This window comes from Mercenaria mercenaria, chromosome 12 (genome assembly GCF_021730395.1).
Source record: "Mercenaria mercenaria strain notata chromosome 12, MADL_Memer_1, whole genome shotgun sequence".
In the NCBI taxonomy this organism is placed as follows: domain Eukaryota; kingdom Metazoa; phylum Mollusca; class Bivalvia; order Venerida; family Veneridae; genus Mercenaria; species Mercenaria mercenaria.
The window spans coordinates 23,604,079-23,621,615 of NC_069372.1; the positions used below are offsets into that span (position 1 = coordinate 23,604,079).

General features: G+C 37.0%; 1 protein-coding gene across 1 annotated transcript in view; it reads right to left on the reverse strand.

Annotated features, from left to right (window-relative positions):
- The window catches only part of LOC123534489 (eIF-2-alpha kinase activator GCN1-like), a 94,814-nt gene that overhangs the window by 39,119 nt on the left and 38,158 nt on the right, over nt 1-17,537 (reverse strand). Inside the window, exons 22-31 of the mRNA XM_053519445.1 lie at nt 17,237-17,356; nt 16,452-16,644; nt 13,285-13,622; nt 11,096-11,323; nt 8,262-8,389; nt 7,649-7,841; nt 6,561-6,797; nt 3,021-3,215; nt 2,094-2,340; nt 1,432-1,553 (exon numbers count right to left, since the gene is read on the reverse strand). Coding sequence (XP_053375420.1) covers nt 1,432-1,553; nt 2,094-2,340; nt 3,021-3,215; nt 6,561-6,797; nt 7,649-7,841; nt 8,262-8,389; nt 11,096-11,323; nt 13,285-13,622; nt 16,452-16,644; nt 17,237-17,356 — 2,001 coding nt within the window. The remainder of the gene's footprint in view (nt 1-1,431; nt 1,554-2,093; nt 2,341-3,020; nt 3,216-6,560; nt 6,798-7,648; nt 7,842-8,261; nt 8,390-11,095; nt 11,324-13,284; nt 13,623-16,451; nt 16,645-17,236; nt 17,357-17,537) is intronic.

Below are 17,537 nucleotides of genomic sequence, written 5' to 3' on the forward strand. Positions count from 1 at the left end.
ACTAGGGCAATCTGACTGAAACTTGACGGGCCGCAAAAACTCATAGTGGTGAACATGTATAAGAAGTTTTAAATAAATATTCCCAACCATTTCCTAGATATGGCTCTGGACGGACGGAAAGACGGACGGACAACGCCAAAACTATATCCCTCCGACTTTCGTCGGGGGATAAAAATACAGCCTCTATTGCATAAAGAAGGGTTTTCTTTGATTTGACCTAGTGACCTAGTTTTTGACCCAAGATGACCCATAATCAAAACTAACGTAGATTTCATCAAAGCAATCATTCTGACTTAATTTCAGGTAGATCAATTGAAAAATATAGCCTCTATCGCATACACAAGGTATTTCTTTGATTTGACCTAATGACCTAATTTTTGATCCCAGATGACCCATATTCAAACTTGACTTAGATTTCATCAATGCAATCATTCTGACCAAATTTCATGAAGATCAATTGAAAAATACAGCCTCTATCGCATACAAAAGGTTTTTCTTTGATTTGACCTAGTGCCCTACTTTTTGACCCAAGAGAACCCATTTTCAAATTCGGCCTAGATTTCATTAAGGTTGTCATTTTGACTTAATTATAGGAAGATGAATTGAAAAATACAGCCTCTATCGCATATATACAAGCTTTTCCTTGATTTGACCTAGTGACCTAGTTTTTGACCCCAGATGACCCATATTCGAACTTGTCCTAGATTTCATCAAGGCAATCATTCTGACCAAAATTCATGAAGATTAATGAAAAATACAGCCTCTATCACATACACAAGGTTTTCCTTTGATTTGACCTAGTGACCTAGTTTTTGACCCCAGATGACCCATTTTCAAACTCGGCCTAGATTTCATCAAGGTAATCATTCTGACAAAAATTCATGAAGATTAATTGAAAAATACAGCCTCTATCGCATACACAAGGTTTTTCTTTGATTTGACCTAGTGACCTAGTTTTTGACCCGAGATGACCCATTTCCAAACTCGGCCTAGATTTCATCAAGGCAATCATTCTGACCAAAATTCATGAAGATTAATTGAAAAATACAGCCTCTATCGCATACACAAGGTTTTTCTTTGATTTGACCTAGTGACCTAGTTTTTGATCCCAGATGACACATTTTCGAACTCGGCCTAGATTTCATCAAGGTAATCATTTTGACCAAATTTCATGAAGATCAGTTGAAAAATACAGCCTCTATCACATACACAAGCTAAATGTTGACAGACGACAGACGACAGACAGACGCCAGACATCGAGCGATCACAAAAACTCACCTGAGCATGTTCCATATATGGAATCTGTCTGAAAATTCTTCAACAGTTGTTGAAAATTTCTGACCTTGGACAGAGGAGTAGGGATGGGGTAGTTTGTGATTATAACAATCTGATCTAGGTGACAGGATGTAGAAGCAAGAAGAAAACTGTTACCTCTCTGACATACTGACTGGCATCCCCAAAACACAGCAACAGGTGTGGCAGAATATGAACAACATATGGCTCAAATAGTTTACCCAACATTGTGCACATCATCTCATAGGCAAACAAGGCTCCTGTAATATAATACCTTATGCTTTAAAATTCTCACCACAACCTTGCCAATCCAAAGTTCCAGCAGGACAGCTTCCTTTTCTTATTTCGTTTTGGGTTAAACACTATTTTTCAACAGTATTTCAGTTATGTAACGGAGGGCAAAGGCCATTTCTCAACAGTATATCAGTTATGTAACGGAGGGCAGTTAAACTAACTGGTGTTCCTGGATTCTATACCAGTATAAACCTGTTCTCTGCAAGTAACTGCTCAGACACAATGTCTTTTATCAGATCATCACGAAGAACATCCACCCCTTCCAAGGATCGAATTTTCAACCCCACGATACGTAGATCTGCTCTCTCCCTACTGAGCTAAGCGGACAGCTAACAGCCCTTCAACATGCTGTACTATGCAAATTAATCATGAAAGCATTCAGTGAGACAATCTGATAAATTCTGTTAAAGGTGAGTGAAAATGTAATTTCACATATTTTAAAAATGTCAAGTAAAGATTCCCTCATACTCACATTCCCTCATGCTCACAGTTTCTACAAGACATACCTTCTCTCCTTCTTGGGTTTTTCTTATCTTTCACGGCATCTTCTAACGTTGTCATGATCTCCAGTTGCTTCAGTGCCGTGATTCCCAGTCCTCTAACAAGACCCGCCAGACCGTAAGCTGCCCCCTTACGCTCTCCGTAACTGTCTGATTCCAGTAAAAGGTCCATCAGTTTCTGAACAAGTTCTGGGGCGTTTGATTTGACAGCCGGCACTAACGGAGGCAGACAGTTCGCAACAGCTTCCTGTACCTGTAAACAAAATATTCATATTTTAGTCTTCTTTTGTTGGGTTTAACGTCGCACCAACACAATTATAGGTCATATGGTGACTTTCCAACTTTAATGGTAGAGGAAGACCCCAGGTGCTCCTCTGTGCATTATTTCATCACGAGCAGGCAATGGGGTAGAACCACCGACCTTCCATAAGCCAGCTGGATGGCTTCCTCATATGAAGAATTCATCCGAACCTACACTGGTGAGAGGCAAGTGATTTGAAGACAGCGACCTTGGGCCATGGAGGTTCCCTATGTTAGTCTTGTATTTCAATATGTTTACTATATCACAATTTAACAAACCAGTTGCTATTTCTGAAATGAGATAATACATGTATGTTTTACATTTATTTTTTACCATACCTGAAAAAATTTGACAAAAGAAAACTGAGAAAGGGAAAGTACCATACAAAGCAATTTTCTATTAGAATCTGTAGCTTAAGGAATTTTGTATAAAATCTGGCAATGAAACAGACCTTGGCGGTATTTAGGGAAGAACATACCCATCATGTTACAATGATTTCTCATGCCAAAGAAGAATGACACCAAGAAAAAGCAGAGACCCTCAGAAAATCTTATTCAATACTTTTATGTTGTAAGTCCCCGTTTTCAGCCTGTTGCATGTATACATTCATTTAAACAGTTTTTCTAACATACCTCCTGTGATGGTGTTGATAGAGCAGCTATAAGCTGACCCACTATGGGCTTCACCTTTGGGTTGTCTTTATCTAAATGTTTAGCCAGGGAGCCCATGAGGATGACAATGCTCTGTCTGACAGCGTCGTAACTGGCGGTACCTGGGGCACTCGTCAGAAACTCCTCAAACACTGGCAGTAGCTCAGCAACATTGTCCTGGAGTAACATGAAACAGGATCAAAATACTATATGGTAAAAGACTGATACAACCTGTGTTAGACAGTGACATTACATTCATATCTTTTTATTAACTTTAAACTGCTGTTTTAAACTAGAACAGTCACAGGAGTGACTCATACCCCCACCATACGGTCTTGTCACAGAAGAATGGCAACCATAAGGAATCTTAAAAATACTTTGGAGTACTTCATCCTGGGCTTCCACATATAAGTAATACTAGTATAATACTAGTATAGTAATACAAGTAAATATATTAAATCTCTAATATTAGAGACACACTAAAAGTGAATAATCGCTCACCTGCCCCAACATGGCCCAGTTTTGAACTGAGTATGACGTCGTTTTTTTTCTATTATTTGACATAGTGACCTAGTTTTTGAGCTCATGTGACCCAGTTTTGAAACTGACCTAGATATCATAAAAATGAACATTCAGACCAACTTTCATACAGATCCCATGAAAAATATGGCCTCTAGAGAGGTCACAAGGTTTTTTCATTATTTGACCTACTGACCTAGTTATTGATGGCACGTGACCCAGTTTCAAACCTGACCTAGATATCATCAAGATGAACATTCTGACCAATTTTCCTGAAGATCCATTCAAAAGTATGGCCTCTAGAGAGGTCACAAGGTTTTTCTATTTTTAGACCTACTGACCTAGTTTTTGACCACAGCTGACCCAGTTTCAAACTTGACCTAGATATCATCAAGATGAACATTCAGACCAAATTTCATACAGATCCCATGAAAAATATGGCCTCTAGAGAGGTCACAAGGTTTTTCTATTATTTGACCTACTGACCTAGTTTTTGAAGGCACATGACCCAGTTTCGAACTTGATCTAGATATCATCAAGGTGAACATTCTGACCAATTTTCATGAAGATCTTGTGAAAAATATGGCCTCTAGAGAGGTCACAAGGTTTTTCTATTTTTAGACCTACTGACCTAGTTTTTAACCACAGTTGACCCAGTTTCAAATTTGGCCTAGATATCATCAAGATGAACATTCAGACCAACTTTCATGCAGATCCCATGAAAAATATGGCCTCTACAGAGGTCACAAGGTTTTTTTATTATTTGACCTACTGACCTAGTTACTGATGGCACGTGACCCAGTTTCGAACCTGACTTAGATATCATCAAGGTGAACATTCTGACTAATTTTCATGAAGATCCATTCAAAAGTATGACCTCTAGAGAGGTCACAAGGTTTTTCTATTTTTAGACCTAATGACCTAGTTTTTGACCGCAGCTGACCCAGTTTCGAACTTGACCTAGATATCATCAAGATGAACATTCAGACCAACTTTCATACAGATCCCATGAAAAATATGGCCTCTAGAGAGGTCACAATGTTTTTCTATTATTTGACCTACTGACCTAGTTTTTAAAGGCACGTGACCCAGTTTCGAACTTGACCTAGATATCATCAAGGTAAACATTCTGACCAATTTTCATGAAGATCTTTTGAAAAATATGGCCTCTAGAGAGGTCACAAGGTTTTTCTATTTTTAGACCTACTGACCTAGTTTTTGACCCCACGTGACCCAGTTTCGAACTTGACCTAGATATCATCAAGATGAACATTCTGACCAACTTTCATAAAGATCCCATGAAAAATGTGACCTCTAAAGAGGTCACAAGCAAAAGTTTACGCACGGACAGACGCACGGAAAAAAGTGTCTTACCGACCCATGTTACCACAGAAAAATGTTTTTACTTTTTACATAGGACTTATAATTAAAAAGTTAGAAAAATAACTAAAATACTGAAAATCTAAAAATAGGATTTCTAAAAATAGACTAATTCCTGGAATTTAAGGGGAAGAAACTCAGTACAAAAGTTAAAAAAAGGTTACTTCCCTTTGGCTCTAAGCCATTCAGAATGAGATATTGTGAAAATACATCAAAATTAACCTTAAATTCTAGGTAAAAGGGGACACAATTCAAGAAAAATTAGTGTCAGAGTTATGCACCTTGTGTCACATGATGTGGGTGATGAGGTGGAACATCTATTTTAAGTCTGGATCAAATCCATTCAGTAGTAACTGAGATATAGTGAAAATACATCAAAATTAACCTTAAATTCTAAATAAAAAGGGGCATAATTCATGAAAAATTGGTGTCAGAGTTATGCACCTTGTGTCACATGATGTGGGTGATGAGGTGGAACATCTATTTTAAGTTTGAATCAAATCCATTTTGTAATAATTGAGATATAGTGAAAATACATTAAAATCAACCTTAAATTTAAAGTAAAAGGGGACATAATTCATAAAAAATTTATGCCAGAGTTAAGCACCTTATGTCACATCATCTGGGTGATGAGGTGAAACAACTATTTTAAGTTTGAATCAAATCCATTTAGTAATAACTGAGATATAGTGAAAAAACAACAAAATTAACCTTAAATTCTAAGTAAAAGGGGACATAATTCATGAAAACTTGGTGTCAGAGTTATGCACCTTGTGTCACATGATGTGGGCACATGATGTGGGTGATGAGGTGGAACATCTATTTTAAGTTTGAATCAAATCCATTTAGTAATAACTGAGATATAGTGAAAATACAACAAAATTAACCTTAAATTCTAAGTAAAAGGGGACATAATTCATGAAAACTTGGTGTCAAGAGTTATGCACCTTGTGTCACATGATGTGGGTGATAAGGTGGAACATGTATTTTAAGTTTGAATCAAATCCATTTGGTAATAACTGAGATAATAGATTTCGGGACGAGACGGGACGGGACGGGACAGGACGCGACAAAACTGCCTCCTATATACCCCTCTCAAACAAGTTTGGTGGGGGTATAACTGTATAACAGACTGCAAAATCATTCTTCTGAATGTGACATAAACCTTTAGCCTGCTGGTGGCGAATATTTCTGTCTTTGCAACCAGTGCAGACCAAAATCAACCTGCACGGATCCCGCACATCCATGCAGGCTGATCATGGTCTGCACTGTTTGCTACTCAGTAAATTTTCAACAAACACCCCTTGCCCAAATGTATGCCCAAATGTATATTAGAATATGTACATTAATTCATCAGAATGTGTTAATTACTTGATGAAAATGTGGGCATTAATTCTTCAGAAAGTGTACTTTAATTGTATATTAGAATAGGTACAATAATTCATCAGAATGTGTACTTAAACTGTATATTAGTATATGTACATTAATTCATTAGAATGTGTACTTTAACTTCATATTAAAATAAGTACCGGTACATAAAATTCATCAGACTATGTATCTTATTTTCCAGAAATCATAACTGTCCTTCAAATCTGTATGGAGGCTGCAAAATATACACAATACCTTTCCATGTACATTGATAGTTGCTAGTGCTGCCGACCTCATCTGAGATCTGACCTCCGGGCTTCTGTCACCTAGACCCTTTGGTACGTAGAAGTTGAACAGAGGAAGTAACTGGTCCTGGGGTAGTATTGGGGCAATGTGCCCCAGTGCCATGGCAATCCCAGTCCGAGCTGGCCACTCATCCATCTGTTGTGTTGATATCACTCGACCAAATTCATCAAGTACTGGTGCCGGCATCTACGTGTCAAACGTGTAACATTACATATTCTTACATATATGAAAACTTCAATATTCAGTTTTCACATCTAACTACCCAAAATGCAAGGTTTTCCATATAAAAGTAACAGATCTAAAGTATACTTCTGCCATGTTTATAGGAAAAAGGCAATGTATGAATACTTTTCAAGTCAAGCTAAAAATTACTCCAAACATGTCTTGGTGAAATGTGTAATGAAAGTGTGTCCTTAAATAGGTGCTCTAGTGTTCAAACTCGGTTTCCGTGAACTCCAAAATTTACAGAAAACAAACAGCACATGTTTTTAGAATCAGTACTTGAATTCAATGTTTAGTAGATGGGTTTATAAATCTGTTGTCACAAACATCTGCACCTTTCCATAAACAGACAAAGACTATGAGCAACCACAAAGGTGATACAGACATCAAGGATTGTATTTACATTTGTAAATAAATGTAATACAAAATCTTCATTAGCATAATTATAATTTGGTATAATAAATTAAAACCATACACCATTATAGCTTTAAATTAATAAGCCAACATTTTTTCTCATTGAAATGTTTGAGCATTTACTTGCAAAACTTGGGGGCTCACAGTAATTTATTTGGTACTGCATACACTTCATCGTATCTATTACTGCGCATACCTGAATTTGTGCAAGCAAATTTCACACATTCAAGCTCTGTTATTAGTACACCCCTAATATAAATATGCAGACAGTAAAAAGGTGGTTCAGCTCCTTTCAGTCACTGCTTTGATGATCATACTCAGAAGGCAAAGTATGTACAAACTAGATAATAATCCATTTTTTTTAAATTAGTGACCTTGAACTACAAACATTGCAGGCTCACCTCCAGTTTCTTATCATATTTCTGAAGCAACATATCAATGGTAGCATCAATAAAGTCTGTGTGACATTCAAGTGTTTTTGCGAGGCATTCGGCCCCCGCTTTGCGTACAATCTCCTCCGGGTGTATTACATCATCAACCAGTGGGGAACACATATCCTCATAGGGTTCATCTAAGTGGAGTTCTTCACGAAGACTGAAGCCAAGTTTTGAGACATTCATAACTTCACATCTTTTTACAATTCTAATAGTATGCAAAATAGTCTAGATTTCAAAACCCTCTAGTAAAAAACATAATTTTGGTATTTATCAATATAATAAAACAGCTTTCATACCTTAAAATACCTGTATGACCAAATTAAAGCCGGCAATGTAAGCTGCCTGCCCAAAACTTGGCGGAGTACAGTAAAGTTCCAGTAAAGTTGAGGCAAATGAAAAATCCAGACTGGATTGAAAATAGGATTTATATTCTTGAAGGCAAGAATGTTTTATTTTCCAATGACGTCACACAAGTTTATGAAAAATGAAAATACAACATAAATTTCGCCTGTGCAATATACATTTAGGAGAACGCTGTCTTTCAATTATTTGTATTTCAGAAAGCAAGATGTTCTACCTTTCCGCTAGGGTTTTTACATCATTCTCCACATCAAAGCTGGCCACCCATACTCTCTGTGCTATCAGTAATCCAAGCTCAAAGTTATCATCAATGTTTGGTAAGACTTTGCTCAGACAATGTAACCCCTGCAACAGAAAAGTATAGAGCAATAAGAATATGCACTTAATGAAGATTTACATTCACTCTGTTATGTACAGACAGAAAAAAGCATTTATTTTCGTATAAACCAACATTGGTTTAATAATTTTAAGGCCGGCCCTTTTGCACAATCTGACTGATTTGCAAGAAGTCCCAATGTGGTTTATATCCAACTAAAGAAACAAGAGGGCCAAGATGGCCCTAGGTCGCTCACCTGAGAAACACACCATAACAGTGTAAACATGTTTGACCTAGTGAGTTCATGGAAGTAAATATTCTGACCAATTATCATTAAAATTGGAGCAAAAATCTTGAGTATAAACAAGCATTTTCTTTGATTTGACCAAGTTTTTGAAACCAGATGACCCATATTCGAACTTGACCTAGATTTCACCAAGGTAATCATTCTTACCAAATTTCATGAAGATCAATTGAAAAATTCAGCCTCTATCGCATACACAAGGTTTTTCTTTGATTTGACCTAGTGACCTAGTTTTTGATCCTAGACCACCCATATTGGAACTTGACCTAGATTTCATCAAGGCAACCAATCTGACCAAATTTTATGAAAATCCAGTGTAAAATGCAGCCTCTATTGCATACACAAGGTTTTTCCTTGATTTGACCTAGTGACCTAGTTTTTGAACCCAGATGACACATATTCGAACTCGACCTAGATTTCATCAAGGCTATCATTCTGACAAAATTTCATGAAGATCAGTTGAAAAATACAGCCTCTATCGCATACACGAGGTTTTTCTTTGATTTAACCCAGTGACCTACTTTTTGACCCTAGATGACCCATATTCCAATTCTATCTAGATTTCATCGAGGCAATTATTCTGACTTAATTTCATGAAGATCAATTGAACAAGAGTGCCAAGATGGCCCTAGGCCGCTCACCTGAGAAACACACCATAACAGTGTAATCATGTTTGACCTAATGATTTCATGGAAACAAATATTTTGGCCAATTTTCATTAAGATTGGACTAAAAATGTGGTCTCCTGAGTTTAAACAAGTATTTTCTTAGATATGACCTAGTGACCTAGTTTTTGACCCCAGATGACCCATCATCTAACTTGACCTAGATTTCATCAATGCAATCAGTCTGACCAAATTTCATGAAGATCAATTGAAAAATACAGCCTCTATTGCATACACAAAGTTTTTCTTTGATTTGACCTAGTGACCTAGTTTTTGACCCAAGATGACCCATATTCCAACCTGCCTTAGATTTTATCAAGGCAATCATTCTGACCAAATTTCATGAAGATCAATTGAAAAATACAGCCTCTATTGCATACACAAGGTTTTTCTTTGATTTGACCTAGTGACCTAGTTTTTGACCCAAGATGACCCATATTCCAACCTGCCTTAGATTTTATCAAGGCAATCATTCTGACCAAAATTCATGAAGATCAATTGAAAAATACAGCCTCTATCGCAAACACAAGGTTTTTCTTTGATATGACCTAGTGACCTAGTTTTTAACCCCAGATGCCACTTTCGAACTTGGCCTAGATTTTATCAAGGTAATCATTCTGACCAAATTTCATGAAGATCAGTTGAAAAATACAGCCTCTATTGCATACACAAGGTTTTTCTTTGATTTGACCTAGTGACCTAATTTTTGAACCCAGATGACCCATTTTCAAACTTGGCCTAGATATTATCAAGGTAATCATTCTGACCAAAATTCATGAAGATCAATTGAAAAATACAGCCTCTGTCGCATACACAAGGTTTTTCTTTGATTTGACCTAGTGACCTTGTTTTTGATCCCAGATGACCCATTTTCGAACTTGGCCTAGATTTTATCAAGGCAATCATTCTGACAAATTCATGAAGATCAACTGAAAAATACAGCCTCTATAGCATACACAAGGTTTCCCCTTGATTTGACCTAGTGACCTAGTTTTTGACCTCAGATGACCCATTTTCGAACTCAGCCTAGATTTCACCAAGATAATCATTCTGACCAAATTTCATGAAGATCAGTTGAAAAATACAGCCTCTATCGCATACACAAGCTAAATGTTGACGGACAGACGACAGACGGACGCCAGACATCGAGCGATCAGAAAAACTCACCTAAGCATTGCTCAGGTGAGCTAAAAATACAGCCTCTATCGCATACACAAGGTTTTTCTTTGATTCAACATAGTGACCTACTTTTTGACCTCAGATGACCCATTTTCAGCATTGCTCAGGTGAGCTAAAAAATAGCATTTAATACTTAAATATCTTGGGAACACAGCCTGCAGCTGTGATGTTCTTAGTCAGAAATAAGTCAACCAGTTATGAATATCTCCAAAAGGCAACTGACTGTACATAATAAGAGTCAGAAATCTAAGAACTGCAGTCTCTTCAAATACTCCCTTCAATATGTATATACATGCACATCAATGCTGGTCATTCGAGTATGTCTAGACCAATTAAGACAGATAATAAATATGTAAGATATATGGGAAAAACAGACAATTGAAAATTTATATATGCCTCCCATTTTAAGGCGGTCACACGAAGTGGGAGTAATAACAAACATATAAAGAATCATGTGAAAAAACTGTTTTGTGATATTCTGCAAGCAATGTTCATACAAAATATCTTATATCTTTGAATAAAGAATGGAGAAAAGTTGCGGCATTTCGGTACTTTAAATAACCAACAACTTAAACTTGTTACATTACCTGCAAAGCTGCCTCCCTAGATGCTGTACATGTTGACATTAAGGATTCTAACAGTACTTTGATCTCATCGCTTCCTATTTTAGTACAACCCTGATCTCCGTTCACAGACTTGGTCACCTCAACAAGTGCTGTATCAGCTAGCTGCTGTATCTTTGTTGTAGAAACACCTATCACTCTGATCAATAACTGTAATAACTCTCTCACTGGGAATAAACCTGGCCCATATTGCTGAAAAAAACAAGAGCTGTCTCAATAGGATGACACATGCCCCCGATGGCACTTTAAATGAATAGTTATGGCCGATGTTCGAGTTTAGGACCTTTGACCTATGGAGCTGGGTCTTGCGCGCGACACATCTTACTGTGTCACACATTTATGCGTAGTTATTTTAAAATCCATGCATGAATGACAAAGATATGGACCGGACACGCCTATCAATGCACTATCATGAAAAAAGACCTTTAACATCTAAGTGTGACCTTGACCTTTGAGCTACGGACCTGGGTCTTGCGCATGACACGTCGTCTTACTGTGGTACACATTCATGCCAAGTTATTTGAAAATCCATCCATCGATGACAAAGATATGGACCGGACACGCCCATCAATGCACTATCCCTTAATGTCTAAGTGTGACCTTGACCTTTGAGATACGGACATGGGTCTTGCGCGCGACACGTCATCTTACTGTGGTACACATTCATGCCAAGTTATTTGAAAATCCATCCATCGATGACAAAGATATGGACCGGACACGCCCATCAATGCACTATCCCTTAATGTCTAAGTGTGACCTTGCCCTTTGAGGTACGGACATGGGTCTTGCGCGCGACACGTCGTCTTACTGTGGTACACATTCATGCCAAGTTATTTGAAAATCCATCCATCGATGACAAAGATATGGACCGGACACGAAAAATGCGGACAGACCGACAGACTGACAGACCGACAGACAGACGGTTCAAAAACTATATGCCTCCCTTCGGGGGCATAAAAACAACAACAACATAATGTTACAGTTTTGACAATTTCTGGAGTAACATTTTATGTCGATGTCAAAATTTAATTTCAATTTGATACTGATTTTCTATTTTTATGTGATTAAAATTTTGTCACTTTAACTTAATTACCATACATTTGTGTGTAACAGGAAGTATGAAAAACATCTACTTTTGTTCTTTTTTTTTTTTTGCAATACTTATCTATTTTCTAGTGTTATCTAACCATATTTTGGTCTATCTCTTATAAGAATTATGATTAAACGCATCTGTCAACCAAAATATTAAGAATATCTACCACAATATCCTAAACAAGAGCTGTTTGTTAACACATACATGTATAATGCCAATGATGGCCTTTTGGAGGAAACTGGGTACATGATTTTTAGTTTTAGTCTGTCTTTGACCTTTGGCCTTAAAAACAATGGGGGTCAACTACTGACCATAACCAATTATCCTTCGTATATCTGATGGTCGTACGGACGAGCGTTATCCCACTAATAATCTTAAACAGAACAACTTCTGACCACCGACAGTTCATGGTTATAGGTTCACGCATTCTCCAGCTATTGACAGCAAACCATTTTTTGTAGGTCGCTGTGACCTTGACCTTTGACCTCCTGACCACCAAATACATACTGAACATTGACAGTAATGTTTTGCAGGTTGATGGACACATGCTCTCATATTCTCCAGCTATTGATAACTACTTTCAGTCTCAAGGTCACTGCGAACTTCACCTCTGACCTCCAAAACAATAGGGGTCATATATTAACCACATGTATTCAATCATCCTTAACCTTTAGCCTGCTGGCGCCAAGTGATTCTGCCTTTGCAACCAGTGCAGACCAATTTCAGCCTGCACATCCGTGCAGTCTGATCATGGTCTGCACTGTTCTCTATTCAGTCAATAAATTTTCAGTGAACACCCCTTTGAATATCAAATAATATTGCCCAAATTGAATGATGGACCAGTCCATTTCAGAAATTTAGCAGAGTAAGGGTTAAGAAGCTTAACAACTATAGACCCAATCATTCACCTGTTACTGATCAGAAACTGTTTTCAGTCTCAAGCCAAACAACAGGGGTCATCTACTGACCATAGATTATTATGCTATGATGTCAAACTGACATTTTTTTCTCATCTTTTTTTGAAAGGGAGAAGAGTGCAATATTTAACTATGACACTAACCGGTCTCTGTTCATTATGTCTCAGCTGTGCATGATGAGCTATCAGCTTTAACACCTTCCCCATCAACCCTTCATCTTTTCCTATAGCCTCTCCATTATTCGCTAACACGCAGCTAAGGAAATAATACATGAATGCAAAACTTGTTGCCGGATAGAGCGTCCACTGAGAGTCGTCATCGTACTGAGCGAAATTGTTTGGCGTTTCTACCGACACCGACTCAGAGTACAAAATTTCTATCACTCGCGTAGCTTGTTTTGCAAGAGGTTCTTGTGACCAGGCTTTATTGCACTCACATTCTGGGTTCAATAGACGTACTGTAGAGTTGCTCAGTAATGTACCTGAAAAATTAAAGAAGTTAATTTTACTTAGTTATGATTACTATAACAAGCTTCCTGACTATTTCAGCAGACTTTGCATAATGTCAAAATACAGTAACATATATTGAACAAAGTATCTTCATTTGCTTAAAGATGTCATTTTACAAAGTTAATATTTATCATTAGTATTTGTGGGGATTAAAACTCACACTGACACAATTATAGGTCATGTGACAACCTTCTAGATTTTCATGGAAGACCAGAAGTGCCCCTCCAGGCAATGTTTCAGGAATGAGTGGGCACCTGGCCTTCTGCAAGCCACCTGGATGGTTTCCAAACATGAAATTAATGTAAACCCCAAGTGAGATTTCAGACCAACACAGGCCTCCTAGCAGGCCTGAACAAAAATAAAGGTTTTTATAAAGGCTCCAATCTATGGAAATAAAGGCCTTTTAGTGTAAAATATTAAAAAATAAAGAGTAAATAAAGGCTATTTTTGTCGGAATTCTCGTTGAAAACACATAATATATATAGGTATTTACTAAAAAAAGTTAATTTATATATGGAAACCCACACTCTAAAACCAGATATCAGAAATAGGCATGTTTGATATTATGTCATATTGTTTGAATTATACATTATGATTGATATACATACCTAACTTAATGGGTATACCCACTTTCACTGCACATTTATATCACCTTTTTTGTATATGGTTCCTGTTTTATACATTGTACAGGCTTTCAAGCACTATTTGACAAAAATTAGGGCTATTTTTGCAAAAAGTAAGGGCTAAATTAGGACTAAATGCCCACAGGTCAACATGTCAAGCCCATCCTTTTATAATGTTGCTTTTTGCAGGGGCACCATTCTAGAACAACTGTGTCTCCAACATAAGTTTTTGATATACAGGTATGAAATGGTGGACACTGGTGCCTTTATTTGTTTACATATTGAGGTGTACTGGAGGGGTACTTCTCTCAATTGGGGGGAGGGGGTAATTTTCCCCTGGAAAATTTTAAAATACAGGTATGAAATAGTGGGTGCTTGTGTCTTTTTTGTTCTAAATTTTGAGGCATAGGAGGGTGTAGACCCCTAATTTTAGGGAGGTAAGGATGCTGCCCACCCCTCCAACTCTGAAAAAAATTAAAATACAGGTATAAAATGCTTGATTGTAGTGCATGTTTTGGTCTAAATTTTGATGTGTGGCAGAGGGTATCCCTGCAGTTTTAGGAGGGTCAGGGGATTCTTCTTTCTCTGGAAATGTTTTGAAATGTAGATATCAATGGTGGCCTCTGGGGAACTTATATAAATTTGAGGTAATGAATAGGCAATCCCCTTATTGGAAGGGGGGTCAGGGGTTCCTCCCCCTGGAAAATTTTGTAATAGAGAAATGGAATGGTGGCCTCTGGTGCGTTTTTGGGCCTAATTTTGAGAAAATATCTGTTCTTTGCCAAAACAGTTGACAGCAACTTTGATGAGCCAAATGGGGGCACAGGCCTCCTGGGCCCAGCCATGGATCTAGGCCTGATCACTCAATGAAGTAAATCTATGTTTCATGAAGATGTAGCCTAGGAACTCATGGAAACTGATAGAAGCAACCTCTGAAAATGAATCTTAAAGAAAATAAACTTCAATAAATTATTTGGATGATTATATGCATGACTTTGTGCAAAAACAAATTTAAGTTCAGACAGATATTACAAAAAATTAGGGACAATTGAAAAAATAAGGGCTTTTTTAGGAATTTGTCCCTTTTTGAGCATTGTTTTAGGAATTCTAGGGAGACCTAAAAAAATTAGGAATTTTTAGGAATTTTAGGGCCACTTGAAAGCCTGAATTTGTAGTGCCTACATCAACTTTGCTCAGAATGCTATATCTTCACCAGACCTTGTCCAGTGTTACCATAGTGTAAACATCATGTCACCAGACCATTTCAAGCATTCAGCTCCATGGTACCTTATGCTGAATACATGGAACACCTATTACCTATATATATATGGTCTGGTGAACACTACTGCAAACATCTACATGTATGTGGTCTGGTGAACTCAACAGCATTCTGAAAAACTCAAGATGAAAGATACACAAGCAGTATCCTAATAACAACACTTAAAAGGGAGAGAAATACAGCAGTATAACCATTACTTGCTTTAAACTGGCACGGCAAGCAGTCTGAACAAAAATACAGGTTTTGAGTGAAAATTACAGGCTATTTGGCCGTTTTAAAGGTTTTTTCAGAAGATTTAAAGGTTTTAAAGGTTTGCTCTGAAATTAAAGGTTTTTAAAGGTTTTAAAGGTTTCACTAGGAGGCCTGCCAACAGTGGTGTATTGTTCACTTTAAATACCTAGCTTTAAGTCATAATTTTCAGTTTATCCTACTACTATCTACAATCTCAATTTTACTGACACAATTTCTTATTTAAAATGGACTGGTCCATCATTCAATTTAGGCAGCACCACTTATTATTCAAAGGGGTGTTCACTGAAAATTTACTGACTGAATAGCGAACAGTGCAGACCATGATCAGCCTGCACAGACGTGTAGATCTTGGTCTGCACTGGTTGCAAAGGCAAAATCACTTGCCAACAGCAGGCTAAAGTATCCTTAAAACAAATACTTCAGATCTTAACATTGCAAACATTCTTACAGACATAATACAACCAACATTCTATCCTTACAAATACTGCACTAAATAATACAATACAATACAATACAATACAATACAATAATGGTTTATTTGTAATATAAGGCCTCCCGCCCAAACTACATGCAGCATCACATCAAATACTGTACAAGATCGTAAGAAAGGAGACGTATGTAACTAAAACAAACAAATTTTTTATTACCTAATTGTTCATCTTCAAAAGCTGTGGTTCCCAGCTCAATAAACACTTGACTAGCCTGTGGTCCAGCAAGTGGAGACTTGAGTAGAGGTACCAGCAATCGGCACAATTCCTTCATAAACAATCCAGTAGATTCACTGTTTCCTTTGATCAAAGAACTGAGAAGCTGACAGCCCTTGCACAGATCTTTGTCCAGCTGTGAAATATTTAGACAGTCATATTTTGTTACCTTCATAGCAATATATCCACAGTTAATGGTTACATGACTAAGTGAAATATTTTCTAAGATATATTTAACACAAACTTTTTAGCACTTTCCTTAATAACATCAAACCTTCAACCATTACTTTATTTACAATATGCTATACTCATGAAATTTTGTTTGCAGCTAAAGAAGGCACATTTGAGTAAAGTTTCATTACAGTCTTTGCTTAATATTTAACACTGACAAGCAAAAACAATTTCCGATTTAAAGTGTTGATAACACATGTCCAGATGATACTCTGCAGAATAGACCTGTGTAAAGTAAACATTTGTCTTAATAGCCTGTCTTGATTCATGTCAACTTTGAAGGCTGAATTATAAATATATACAGTGAAACCATTTATATTTGTGTGTGACTGAATTTCGAAGTTACAATTTAATCCTTATGAAAAAGCAAAATTCTCATTTATTTTATGTTCAAAATTTGAAATTCACCGATTTATTATATCCTCTCGAAACAGCCTGTTTGACCAAAAAGCGCTGAATTTCGTGTCCACAAATTTAAATGTTTTCACAATACATACCACTGTAAGTCTTGCTCTTATTTCTGATTCTTTCTGTAACTGTGCTTGAAGAACCTCTTCCTGTTTCTTTGTTAATTTTGGCTGCTCTTTCACAGTCTTACCTTTCTTTTTCTCGATTTCCTGTAAAACATAAATTAAAATACATGTATAAACATTGTAGCTTGTTTTAGATGTTCCAAAATGTGAAAAAGAGTTCTTAAGAATCAATGTGTCAAGAATAAATTCTCAGTGGTTTTAATTTTAGTCCTGCATATTGCATGTCTGACTGAAAGTTGAGAATCTACTCATAGTGTTATCCTGT